The sequence below is a fragment of the Mauremys reevesii genome, linkage group 15 (genome assembly GCF_016161935.1).
Source record: "Mauremys reevesii isolate NIE-2019 linkage group 15, ASM1616193v1, whole genome shotgun sequence".
Classification (NCBI taxonomy): Eukaryota; Metazoa; Chordata; order Testudines; family Geoemydidae; genus Mauremys; species Mauremys reevesii.
Window position 1 is genome coordinate 44,951,297 of NC_052637.1, and position 13,867 is coordinate 44,965,163.

The 13,867-nt window shown below is 43.4% G+C and overlaps 1 protein-coding gene across 10 annotated transcripts in view; it reads right to left on the minus strand.

The window, feature by feature from the left end:
- The window catches only part of CCDC57 (coiled-coil domain containing 57), a 148,870-nt gene that overhangs the window by 93,896 nt on the left and 41,107 nt on the right, over positions 1-13,867 (minus strand). For 9 of the 10 annotated variants that reach the window (XM_039501399.1, XM_039501404.1, XM_039501398.1 and 6 more), the window contains exons 6-7: positions 6,102-6,176; positions 677-877 (exon numbers count right to left, since the gene is read on the minus strand). In XM_039501399.1, the coding sequence (XP_039357333.1) occupies positions 677-877; positions 6,102-6,176 (276 nt within the window). The remainder of the gene's footprint in view (positions 1-676; positions 878-6,101; positions 6,177-13,867) is intronic. The other variant, XM_039501407.1, reaches the window with a different exon arrangement.

The window sequence follows — 13,867 nt, forward strand, 5'->3', positions numbered from 1 at the left end:
CTCCAGAGACCTGCCTTATTTAATGTGGCACTTTTAATATGGTAAGCAGCAAGGGAGGACTCCCTCAGAGTCTCTGCTCATTCTCTTTTCATTTAGCTGTTTCAATAAAAGAAGGATTTCCTTCATGTTTTAAAAGTACCATACTAAATGTAACAAAACATTCTTGCGGACACATGCACAATGCAGCCATTTTGGCATTATAATGCTGGAAAAAATATTACTAAAAATACAAACAAAACCCAAAATCCTAAAGCCCCTTATTGTTTTTAAAAATATTAGTTCACATGAGAATAGTACAATTTCTAAACTTATAATTTAGCCAAAACAAAAGATTTTACTAGACTATAAACATGCAACCTAAGGACTATATCCATGCCATATTTGAACTTTAACAACCTCTCACTTTCAATAGAGAGGTTACAAAAAATCTTAAATTTTTATGTTGGTAGTAGCAAAAATACATTTCCCACTGGTTCTACTCTCAAACATTTTTCTTCCAAAATTCTATAAATACTCACCTTTGGTCAGATACCACACCTGGTATTTAAAGCAATTAAACAATTGTACACTTTTTGATTCATACAAGAAATGAAACAACACTGCTCATGTAAGATATTCTGAATTCTATCTTCACTTGTATTTCACTGAACTAAGATGAATCAAATCACTCACTCACTTTTCAATAACAGTGTCTTTCTCTTTCAGACAATCTGCATGCCTCCATTCCCTTCTACATAGCTCCATTTCCAGAGTTTCATGACTTATTTGCAGTTCTCTTATCTGATTTTCCCCCTTCTGTATTTGGTCAGCATGGACTTCTTTCACTGAAGCCAATACTGCATCCTTTTCCTTGGCAAAACGATCTAGCACCTCATGTCTAGAAACACAAATATGCAAAATAAGGCCATTGTTTGTTTGGGTTTTTCCTTCAAGTCCAAGATTTAAAATGAAGACACATACCCCTAACTGATACCAAGTACAGAGTAAACTTGTGTGTATCAGTGGGACTGACAAATATTTGTGTCATTTCTGTTTGCAAAGATCTGGAGAACTAAAAAGTCAAAGCTCCCAGAACAAGTACTAAAACCATTAGAGTCAAACTCATCTATCCATGGGACAGATTAAATTTCTTCAACAAAGAATGATACTATTCAAAGGAGCCAAGCAATCTGGAGTAAAATGACAAAAATATATTATCATTTTAATGAGTTTAGCAGCCATTCGGCAAAGCACTTAAGCATGTGCTTACCTTTAAGTATGTAAAATAGCCCATTTGACAACAGTGGGACCACTCGTGCTTAAAAGTTAAGCATATATTTAAATGCTTTATTGAATCAAGGCATTAAACTTCAACAACATTAACAAAACTGTAACTTTCTTAATATGCTTTCTTAATTGACTGACAATATGCTTTGTTAACGCAGAGTTAAGGTTGCCCTGGGGTGTCTTGTGACCTTCTGGAAGGTCAAATTCAGTTACACTCAGACCTCTAAAAACTAGGTACAAGTCCACACAACCTTAACTTTTCCCTCTTTGAGCAATGACCAATAAACCCACCTACTCTCACACTGTTTAAGACAGTGCAGAAGACTAAGGGAACAGGGCACAAGGTCATTGTAGGACAGGATCTAATGCTTTCTTTTTGCAAAAGCAAAACTTCTGCTTAGGTGAGCTGTACTTAACAGGAGCTACCTACACCTGTTCACTCAAATACTGAGACAACTCCACAGAAACACCACCATACATGCTAAGTTTCCAGCCTCTTCATCCTTATGCACAGGATACCATCTAACATGATACTTTCACTTACCCATCATTAAGCCCACAGACCACTCTCATATCCCACCTTGCTGCTGACTATCCCCATGGCAAGAAGACTCCTGGGCACCGCTAATGATACACGTCACACAGCTCAGTGCTGACATGAAGCTAAGTGCATTCTTCAACATACACACTCACCTCCTTCCTTTCATCACACACAAGGGGAGAGGGGCTCAGACCATTCGAAGGGCAAGGCCTCCCCGATTGCTTCATATCACAATCGCAGCTCTGCCAACCTTCTCCAACTAGTCTTTCTGCCATTCAATACAGTTACAGCTGACAGTGAATGCAACTGTAGTGGATGCAGATATTTCCAAGTTACAGAGCTGGGAATAGAGCCCAGATCTTCTCAGTCCCAGTACAGAGTTCTTTTTGCTAGGCCACATGGCAGCTAAGTTATTCTTAAGTGCTCTTCCTCTCATTGTCGATTTTGCTAGTTTAATGGGGATAATGGTCCTGCTTTGAAATGTTTGACTTGTGTAGTTGCTGATAGGACCTGTGACAAATGATAGACATGGTCTGTGCCAAACTCTTGTAATTTTATTACATGTTAGTTACAGTAACTTTAAGCACTCAAGAGAAAACTGGTGTCCCTCTTTCCTTTGCTACTGCCTCCTTCACCCCCTCTGCAACATACAGCTCCAGTGAACATTTCCAGCTCAGCTTCTCTTTCCCATCCCATTAAGCCTACATCAATTTAGAAAACATTAGCATGTAAAAAGGTGCCCCTTGCTGTCTGGCACTCTGCTGCTGCATACACATATCACAGGCAGCAGCTTACTGGAGGGTTGCACACTTCCTCAGTTGTGTAGGCTGAGCTGCACACTGAACCAGACCCCATGTGCTCACTGCACACCCCCAGTTGGGCCCCCCCTTTTCCACCAGTCTCCCCCTCCTCCAAGCCAGAGCGCCTCCCCCAACTCTGGCTAGCCTCTGGTTCCCATCCAGTGGTGGCATGTACCTTAACTTTGTACTTCCTGTTTTTTCTGAGGTTTAATATTTGGTTACCTTAAATTCTTCATTTCCTTGTGTTCACAAGTTTAATTTTTCATTATCTTCAGGGCTCCCACTCCTAGATCCAAGTTCATGTGGGGAGGTAGGAAGAGCAACTCAGACCCTGACAGGGGCAGGGCCCCTCCAGATCCTCACTTATACATGGGAGTTCTAAGCTCCTTTCCCTGCCCCCTTATGGATACATGGCTCCCCAAATCCTGGTATACATGGGGGGATAGGGAGATAACTCAGACTTCCTCCAGAGGAACAGGGGTCCCCCACACCTAGCTCCCACATGGGGCCCAGGGAGAGAGATTCAGACTCCGACAAACAAGCAGGGCCCTCCTATATCCCAGCATATACAAAGGGAGAGAACATGAGGCTCACAGGATCCCTGCCCCAATCCCTCCCACTCCTCTTAATCCCACCACCCTCAAGCTGAGCTAAACCCTCCCAACCCCACTCTTTTCCCCTTTGATCATTCATTACTCATCATTCATGCCCGTCACCCCAACCGGGGTATGGGCCGTCAACCACAGATCTCCAGAGTCTTCTATCCTGGGCCATTCGCTCTAGCTGGTTCCAGGTATAGCCCATTTTTTTGCTATCAACCTGAAGGTCGCGTTGCCAGTGCTCTCTAAACTGTGCAGCCATCCAAGAGTCAATCAAGTGCCGTGCACTTGATTAGAAGAGCCCCCCTCCCCCTTCTGCTCTGCAGCCACATTGCTTCTGCCCTTTGCCTAGGAGCCCCTGGCCAGCTGCTCCTGGAACTCTCCTGCTTTCTGTGCAGAGTGGAAGGGGGTAGCTGCTGATGTCAGGGTATCCCCCCCTCCTCCCCACCCATGTACCCCATCTCCACAGAGAGGAGGAGGGTCCAGGAGCAGGACAGAGCTGCTGGCAGTTGCTGTGTTCTAAAAGAGCCTTCTGGTGAATGCCTTAAAGAGACAGTGCACGGTCTCTCAGACTTCCCCAGCAGAGCACGCACACACACACACGTTTTTGTTTGTTGGTTACTTCTTGGTAGTTCCTGCAATGCACATATATATTCTCTGTAATTTTATTCTTTCAAAGTGCTGTTATTTTAGATTTGACTGTTCTATGCATTTCATTAGTTTATTGCTCTCATGTTTAAATTTAATTCTCTGAGTAATGAGTTCTAAAATGCCTAACCTGTCCTAGCTGGAGTAATTATCCCTATGGTAAAGAGATCATATCTAGGTTTTGTGTTTCTAATGGTGGCGCAAATCTGCACATTACCTTGATATTGGTGCACATAAAATTCATTCTGCACATGGATAAAAAAAAATTACAGGGAACATTACCTACGACCCATCTCCATTCATCCCCTTCCCCATCCTCAATCCCCATTCCCCTCCCCATAGTCCCAAACCTCTCTCCCCTTATTCCCTTCACTCCTTTGCCACCTACTGCCTCTCCCTTTCAAGGAATTATTCACATGCTGCATTTTTTTTCTTGTCTGAAAATAGTTTGAGCACCTTATGAATTATCTGCTGTACTCAGATTACACTTCTCCTAAATTCTTGGCCCGGTGATTGGGGCAGTGGGGGGCGGGGAGAAAAAGAGGGCTGGCAGAGGCTTGGGCTGTTGCTGGTGGTGGGTCAGGGGCAGCGGTGGCTTGGCCCGATGTGGCTGCGGAAAGCTGGGACTCCTCTGGTCGGGAGGCCCCTCACGGCTTTTCCTTTTGGGGGGGGGGGGAGGGAAGTGGTCGGGGCTCTGGCATGTGTGGGGGGGCCTTGGGCAGAAGGGGTGGAGCTGGCAGGCTAGCCTCCCCAAAGCAGGGGTTCACCTACTGCCCATGGTGGTGACAAAGGGCTCTGCCTTGGCTCCAGAGACCAATACCACCCACTGCCTTCTGGGAGGCTTTCATGGCTGGCTTGCCCTCATCAGGAGCCTTTGTCTGGTCCATAGCCGCATGCAGAGCCAGCTGCAGTGGGAGAGTCCTTTGCTTTCCGGACGCTGGGAGCTGAGAAGGTGTTGACTGCGCCATCAGTCTGGGTCCCCTACCACTCCCCGGAATCGGTGGCAGATCCCTTAGGAGGGTAGGAGATCCCCTCGAGGATGTGCTCCCTTATAAGCTCTGGTGTGGGCGGGTGGCTCAGGCAGTGTCCTTTGCCCAGTGCCCCTTGGTCCAATTTGTTTGCTGCCAGGTCCCACTTCTTGGTCTTTCTTGGGCACTGGCAAAAGGGACCGGTGCCAGGTACAGCCCAGTGCTGGGGGTGCACTTCTGAGGCTGGGAAAAGAGCAGCCTCCATGAATAGGGCCCTCAAGCGAATGTCACATTCTTTCTGTGTCCTGGGTCAAAAGTTCTTACAGATGCGACACTTCTGAGGCTGGGAAAAGAGCAGCCTCCATGAATAGGGCCCTCAAGCGAATGTCACATTCTTTCTGTGTCCTGGGTCAAAAGTTCTTACAGATGCGACACTTCTCTAATGTGGGATTCCTCCAGGCACTTCAGACAGCTGCCATGCGGGTCACTAACAGGCATAGGCCTATTACAGTCAGCGCAGGGCTTAAAACCCAGTGACTGGGGCATGCCCCTCCAGGACCCTAGCTGATTAACTATAGTACTTTACAGCTTAGGGTTACTAACTAATCTACAATAAACCAAAACTATTTACAGCTGGAACACGAAGTTTGAAGAGTAAAGAAACCGCTGACCACTTGCGAAGCAAGAGAGGTGCTCCGACCAACCACCACGGCTGGTAAGAAGGAACCAAGAGATGGTAGGACTGGCCACGCCTGATATACCAACACATGAGCGTGGCACTCAAGGGGGTATCACAGCCAACCCTATGGATACTGCTAAGGCAAAAGTCTCTGACACTGTGCACATGGGCACGTACATACCTAGAATGGAATCAATATGAGCAAGCACTCAAAGAAGAACTTCTCTTGCAAGCTGAATAATCAAGTTATTTCATTTACCAATCTTCAACACCAAAAGAAGAATACACTTAGAGAGGCAGAGAAGGGCTGGCTAAAATTTAGGAGAAAAGACATGGCAAAAACATTCTGCTGAGTCAGGTGTGCCACAGCCATTACACAGTAGTACTTATTCAGTTCTGAGGTTTCCTACCATCAATAAGGAACCATATGAGTAACTGAAGTAGTGACAAATGAATACTGAAACCCTCATGAATTGATCTATATGCAATCTATTTGTTAAGATAGAACACTTATACAGGCTGATGTCACACAGTGAACTAATGCTTCCTTCGACAAACATGTAATACTGAGGAATGCAATATTATATCAGAAATACTTACTTTCTCTTAAATGTTTCCTCTTCTTTTTGCCAGGTCTGGTATACTAAATGAAGTTTACATTCTAAATCCTGTATCCTAAATCAGCAAACATTGGGAAAGAAAGAAACAACATTTATCAATTTTGTAACTGAAATTATTATGCTTAGTTACGGCAAGGAAGGAAGATGGTGGGGATTAAGTAACTCAGAATAAGGAGAAGAAACCAGAAAAAGCTCAAATATTAAATGGCCAGGAAAGGAGGGATGAAGTCAGAAAGTGGACAATGGACAGAATTTAGAACAAGGTTGAAAGATGGTTAGATATTTGAGAATGGGTACAAGAATTTATTGCTTTCAGAGAGAAGTAAAAATGAGAGAGAGTAATAAGAAGTGGCTGAGAATTATAGTGATATGTAAGAACTTGAATTAGACAAAAAGTGAGGCAAAGCAAAAGGAATGTTTGAGTTTGCTTCCTACGAATAAAGTGAGACAACTAGTAACTAAGATGGGAACTGAAGCAAGAAAGAAGCTCTGGTAGTTGGCTTAATCAATTCCATTTGAAGTCAAAACAATGATCTTCTAAAAAGAAAATAAAAAGGTACATTTAGGAGATCCATCTATAAAAACAACAGTGAATTTAAAAGGACATACAGTCTCTCTCTATTTATATATTTATACCATGTTCTTCACTGAGGTGTTTGAGAGCCAGACCCTGTGAAGGGAGCCCGTTACAACAGGAGCTAATGAGATACAATGGCTTTAAAAAACAACAAAAAAAAAACACAGATGCAATTCTTTGTAAAATGTATTGATTTTTAAATTAATGTAATTGTTTAAAAATGGCTTGGCCTAGAAACTCTAAATTTGGTTTATCCTATAGTTAACGAGAACTGGTGCCTCTGAGTATTTTGCGTACGGTTAGGTGATTAACTTTTCAGTTACACAATTGGGTCCCACTCCTGCAGACTCTGCCGTACATGTGAAACTTTACTTGCATCAATAGTCCCATTAAAGTCAAGTGAGTAAAATTACACATGTATAACTATTTGCAGGATCTGGCCCTTGGTAATTCTTTTAATTGAGGCTGCCCTAAGCACTTTGCCAAGTGCACAGGAAAGACCCCAGCGCTTTTCGTTTAAAAAAAAAAAATCTTGAAAATGTAAATTGATTGCTTTCTCCTAAAAAGCAGATTTATTCACGGTACTTCCCACAGCTGCCTTCTCACTTAACTGTATTCATTATCCCCAACCAGCTGCCAGCCACCAGAGCTCCTGTCTTGTGCTCCTACTACTGGCCATTGTTGCACATGTACCCTTCACTTCCTTCTTTCCTCCTGTTCAGAGGAACAAGCAGCCACAGCATCTTCAGATCTCACCCCATGCTCCAGAGGCCCTTGCTCTTTGATTTAGTGGTGGCGCCTTCAGCAATTCTAGCAGGTGAAATCGACAGTGTCCTCACCAGTCCTTGTGAGCTACAGAGCTTCCCCATTTCTCCCTAGGGAGCTGGAGTGTACTCTTGAGCTTCTCCTTCAGAAATAAAGGCACATCACCCTACCCCTTTTCTGTATGAGTGGGAACAGGTGACGGCAGAATCTTCAGACATACGTATGAAGCGGTACGCATGGTGGGATAAGTCAAGACCGAAATGTTGGTATAGAAGGGATCTTCAGAAAGGGCAGGAGGATAAAAGGGAGGTGATGTTGTATTAGATATCAAAAACACACTTGTTCAGAGGTCCAGAAGAAGGTGAGCGGCAGACCAGATCTTTTATCTGGTGAAGATAAAAGGGGGAAAAATAGGGCTGATGTTATGGTAGGTGTCTACTATAGACCACCAAGTCAGGAAGAGGTGGATGATGAGACATTTCTAGAACAAATAAGAGAAATATCCAAAACAAAAGACCTGATAATAATGGGGGACTTTAACTACCCAGACATCTGTTGGCAAAGTTTTACAGCAAAACACAGTATTTCTGGTAAGATCTTGGAATGTATTGGGAATAATATTTTGTTTCCGAAAGTGGAGTAAGTAACCAGGGGGACAGTCATTTTAGACTTGATACTTACTAACATGGAGGAATTGGTAGGAAAATCGGAAAACAAGGCAATTTGGGTGAAAGTGAATATGAAATGATAGATTTCATGATTCTAAAGAAAAGAAGGAGTGAGAGCAGCAGAATAAGGACAATGGATTTAAAAAAAATGCAGACTTTAACACTCAGAACAAGTAGGTAAAGTCCAATGGGAAGAAATTCAAAAGGAAAAAGGAATCCGGGAGAGTTGGCTGTTTCTCAAGAAGACAATATTAAAAGGCACAACTGCAAAATATCACAATGTGAAAAAAAGATAGTATTCTTCCTAAGTGGCCAATATGGCTCCATCAGGAGCTCTTTAATTATCTGAAAAAAAATCAAAAGAATCCTACACAAAATGGAAACATGGACAAACTAGTAAGGAGTAGTACAAGAGAATACAAGCATGTACAATCATAGAAGGGGAAATAAAGACAACCCAGGGAATTACAGACCAGTCAGCTTAACTTCAGTACCCAGAAAGATAATGGAGCAAATAATTAAGCAATCAATTTGCAAACATCTAGAAGATAATAAGGTGATAAGTAATAGTCAGCATGGATTTGTCAAAAACAAATAGCTTTCTTTGACAGGGTAACAAGCCTTGTGGATAGCGGGGAAGCGGTAGACGTGTTATATCATGACTTAAGTAAAGCTTTTGATACTGTCTCGCATGACCTTCTCATACACTAGGGAAATGCAACCTAGATGGAGCTACTATAAGGTGGGTGCAAAACTGGTTGGAAAACTGTTTCCAGAGAATAGTTATCAGTGGTTCACTGTCATACTGGAAGGGCATAACGAGTGAGGTCCCACAGGGATAAGTTCTGGGTCCGGTTCTGTTCAATATCTTCATCAATGATTTAGATAATGGCACAGAGAGTACACTTATAAAGTTTGTGGATGATATCAAGCTGTGAGGGGTTACAAGTGCTTTGGAGGACAGGATTAAAATTCAAAGTGATCTGGACAAACTGGAGAAATGGTCTGAAGTAAATAGGATGAAATTCAATAAGAACAAATGCAAAGTACTCCATTTAGGAAGGAACAATAGGTTGCACACATACAAAATGGGAAATGACTGCCTAGGAAGGAGTATTGCAGAAAGGGATCTGGAGGTCCTAGTGGACCACAAGCTAAATACGAGTCAACAATGTAATGTCGTCGCAAAAAAATGCGAACATCATTCTGGGATACATTAACAGGAGTGTTGTAAGCAACACAGGAGAAGTAATTCTTCCACTTTACTCTGTGCTGATTAGGCCTCAACTGGAGTATTGTGTCCAGTTCTGGGTGCCACATTTCAGGAAGGATGTGGACAAATTGGAGAGAGTTCAGAGAAGAGCAACAAAAATGAGTAAAGGTCTAGAAAACATGACCTATGAGGGAAGATTGAAAAAAATTGGGTTTGTTAGTCTGGAGAAGAGAAGACTGAGACATGATAACAGTTTTCACGTATGTACAAGGTTGTTACAAGGAGGAGGGAGAAAAGTTGTTTTTCTTAACCTCTGAGGATAGGAAAAGAAGCAATGGGCTTAAATTGCAGCAAGGGAGGTTTAGGTTGGACATTAGGAAAAACTTCCTAACTGTCAGGGTGGTTAAGCACTGGAATAAATTGCCTAGGAAGGTTGTTGAATCTCCATCATTGGAGATTTTTAAGAGCAGGTTAGACAAACACCTGTCAGTAATAGTCTAGATAATTAGTCCTGCCATGAGTGCAGGGGACTGGACTAGATGACCTCTCGAGGTCCCTTCCAGTTCTATGATTCTATGTAGGGACAACAGCAGAAAGGTTAAGGCACAAAATTAGTTACACCTAATAAGCACATAAAAGGCAATAAGAGCTTCTTGAAATACATTAGGAGCAAGAGAAAGATGAAGTAAAGTGTAGGTCCTCTACTTAGCAGAGAAGGAAAGCTAATAATCGATGACATCAGGAAGGTTGAAATTTTTAATGCCAGTTTTGCTTCGGTCTTCAATAAAAAGGTTAATGGTGACCACTGAACACAATTAATATTAACAGTGGAAAAGGAACACAAACCAAAGTTGACAAAGAACAGATTAAAAATATTCAGATAAGTCAGATCTATTCAGGTTAGCAGGGCCTCATGAAATGTATCCCAGAGTACTTAAAGAACGAGCTGAAGCAATCTCGGAAACATTAGCAATGATCTTCAAGAACTCATGGATAAGGCTATGTTTTAGTAAAAGTCATGGACAGGTCACTGGCAGTAAACAAAAATTCACCGCCCATGACTTGTATCGTATACCCCTAACTAAAACTTGGGCTGGGGGTTCTTGGGCCGGGGTGGTCCAGGGGCATTGCAGGTGCTGGAGGGATGGCATGGGACCCCTGCTGGTGCTGGGGGAGTGAGAAACAGGCAGCAGCATGTGGCCTGGGATCCCTGCTGGTGCTGGCGGGGGTGGGGGAGGGGGAAAGGTTGGCAGGGCTGGAAGGCTCCCTACCTGGCTCCAACTGGCATGTTCCTACAGCTCCTAGAGGGAGGGAAGGGCAGGGGGCTCCCTGCGGTACCCCTGCCACAAGCTCCTAGAGGGAGGGAAGGGGGCTCCCTGTGGTGCCCCTGCCGGGAACTGCAGCCAATGGGAGCTGTGGGGGCAGCACCTGTGGGCGCAGGCAGTGCGCAGCTGTGGAGCCCCTGGCCCCTCCATCTAGGAGCTGCAGGGTCATGCCAGCTGCTTCCAGAGAGCCTCCTCAAGTAAATGCCACCCCGCACCCCAACCCTGAGTCCCCTCCCACACCCAAGTTGCCCCAGCACTGGCCGGTGCGGCTGGCTCCAGGGCTGCCTGATCTGCTCGACCAGCCCTGGAGTCAGCCACACTGGCTGCTGCAGACGTCACAGACATCATGGAAAGTCACAGAATCAATGACTTCCATGACAGACATGCAGCCTTACTCATGGACCAGTTAACCCAACTTTGATATATGGAAAGATACTGGAACAAATTACTAAACGATTAACTTGTAAGCACCTAGAGGATAACATGTTTACAAGGAATAGCCAACATGGATTGTCAAGAACAAATCATGCCAACTCACCTAATTTCCTTCTTTGACAGGGTTACTGGGCTAGCAGATGGGGGAAAGCAGTAGACATGATATATCTTGATTTTAGTAAAGCTTTTGACACAGTCCCACATGACGTTCTCATAAGCAAACTAACAAAATGTGGTCTAGATGATATTACTATAAAGGTGGGTGAACAACTGGTTGAAAGACCATACTCAGTGGCTCACTGTCAATCTAGGATGGTGTATCTATTGAGGTCCCGAGAGGGATCAGTCCTGGGTCTGGTACTATTCAATATTTTCATTAATGACTCAGATAATGGAGTGGAGAGTATAGTTATAAAGTTTGCAGATAACACCTACCTAAGAAGGGGTGCACGCTGGAGGACAGGATTAAAATTCAAAACAACCTTGACAAACTGGAGAATTGGTCTGAATTCACCAAGAAGAAATTCAATAAAGCTAAGTCCTAAGTACTTCTCTATAACAGGCAGGAAAAATCAAATGAACAACTAGAAAATGAGGAATAATGGGCTAGGTGGTAGTACTGCTGAAAATGATCGGGGTTACAGTGGATCACAAGCTGAATATGAGTCAACAGCAGCTGAGAAAAAGGCTAATATCATTCTAGAGTGTATTAACTGGAGTGTCGTATATAAGACATGCGAGGTAATTGTCCCGCTCTACTTGGCACTGACGAGGCTTCAGTTGTACTACTGTGTCCAGTTCTGGGCACCACACTTTAGGAAAGATGGACCAATTGGAAAGTCCAGAAGAGAGCAACAAAAATTTTAAGAGGTTTAGAAAAATCTGACCTATGAGGAAAAGTTACAAAAACTGGGCACGTTTAGAGAAAAAAGACTGAGGGGAACCTGATAGTCTTCAAATATTTTAAGGGCTGTTATAAAAAGGACTGTGAGCAATTATTCTCCATGTCCACTGAAGGTAAGACAAGAAGTAATGGACTTAATCTGCAGCCAGGGAGATTTAAATTAGATTTTAAAGAAATCTTTCTAACTATAAGGATAGTTAAGCTATAGAATAAGCTTCCAAGGGAGGTGTGCAATCCCCTTCACTAGTAGTTTTTAAGAACTGGCTGGAAAAATACCTGTTTGGGATGGTCTATATTTACTCAGTCCTGCCATAGCGCAGGGGCTGCATTTGACGACCAGTTAAGGTCCTTTCCAACCCTACATTTCTATGGTTCTTATAAGTGGCAGCATTTTTTTCTTCCCACCACAGAAGTGGTACATCCTTAATGTCAGTGTGATTAAGAAAATTCAAAGAGAGGACAACAACTATAGAATCCTTAGCTTTCATGAGCACCATGACAAACTTTCTTCACTCTGAGTCTTGCAAGATGACGACTGACGGACATGATATAAGAACCTTGACAGGCAATTTTATTTGGGATTTAGAATACACTCTCTCATCCCAGATCCTGGTTCTTTCTCTCTGTTGATCATAGAGCCACTCCCACCTATCTTCCCTGTTTCTCTACAGCTAGGGTGGAGTTAACAAGCCACATCTTCCAAAATGAGTCATCAGGAATCACTCAGCATTTCCATGCAGAGATCCACACCTGTTAACAAGATAGGTCAATGGCAGGCACTGCCACCCTGTTATAGAGAAGTACACTGAAAGGCCAGGGAAGGGAAGTGTTGCATTGAAATCAGCCATCTGTGTCCCTGCAGGGAGATAGAAGAACTCATACCCCCATCTCTTGCTTTCCCCCTCTCCCCCCATCATTTCCCAGATGAGCCAGAGAATAGCCACCCCTCTCCTCATTTCCTCACCTGCTAATGTAGTCCTTTCAGTAACAGATTCCATATATATTTTCTCTCCATTTGCTCTCCTGCAGATATAAACCTGTCTGTGTCAAAGTACTTTGCCCTTAAATTCATGCACAATCTACAGAGTTTACAAGCTCTGACAAACAGCTGGTTTAAGAAGTTTATGAAAGTAAAAATGTCAGTAAAAATGTGATATCTACACCAAGTTTCCACATAGTGTGTGAAAAATGAGGGGCCAATCTAATATTTTTATGATTATGGGAAACTCCATTTGTTTGATTATGAGCGGGTGATAGCTATATGGAAGCCTAAGGATTAACTCAGTTCTACTGGGCTCTGTAGGACTACAGGAAGGCAGACAACAAGTGTATCTAGCCCTAATCCCAATACTTAATATAACACAAGTGTCGATTCCTTTGAAAATTCACCCCCACCATGCTCTGATCAGCAAGCAGGTTGGTGACTCCAAAGGGGAGGAGGAAAGCCCAGCCAGGAATGTTCAACAAAGAACTTGAAAGCAGTTAAAAACCTAGGTCCGGAGAGAGGAAGAAGGATGGAGGGTCTACAGTAACACGGTCCAGATATTGGGGCACAAGGAATATGTGCAGTCTGACCTGAACTGGCAAGGCCAAGCTTAGGGAAGACAATATGCATAAGCTTTTGTTATTTTTAATCCTGTTCTCTCTGTTCATGAAGTTCCTATGAATAAACAAACCATACTCCGTTTTGAGTAAGCTGTTTTCTATCGATGGGTTTACCAGCTGGTCAGAGATCCTTGGGGGGAGGGGGAGAATATAGCAGGCCTGAATCCAGATGGGCCTGGTTGAGGTAAGTACAGCTGGTAAAACAGGATGTACTGTAACCTGGGGACAAAGTGGGGTGAACCATAGAGTTCCAC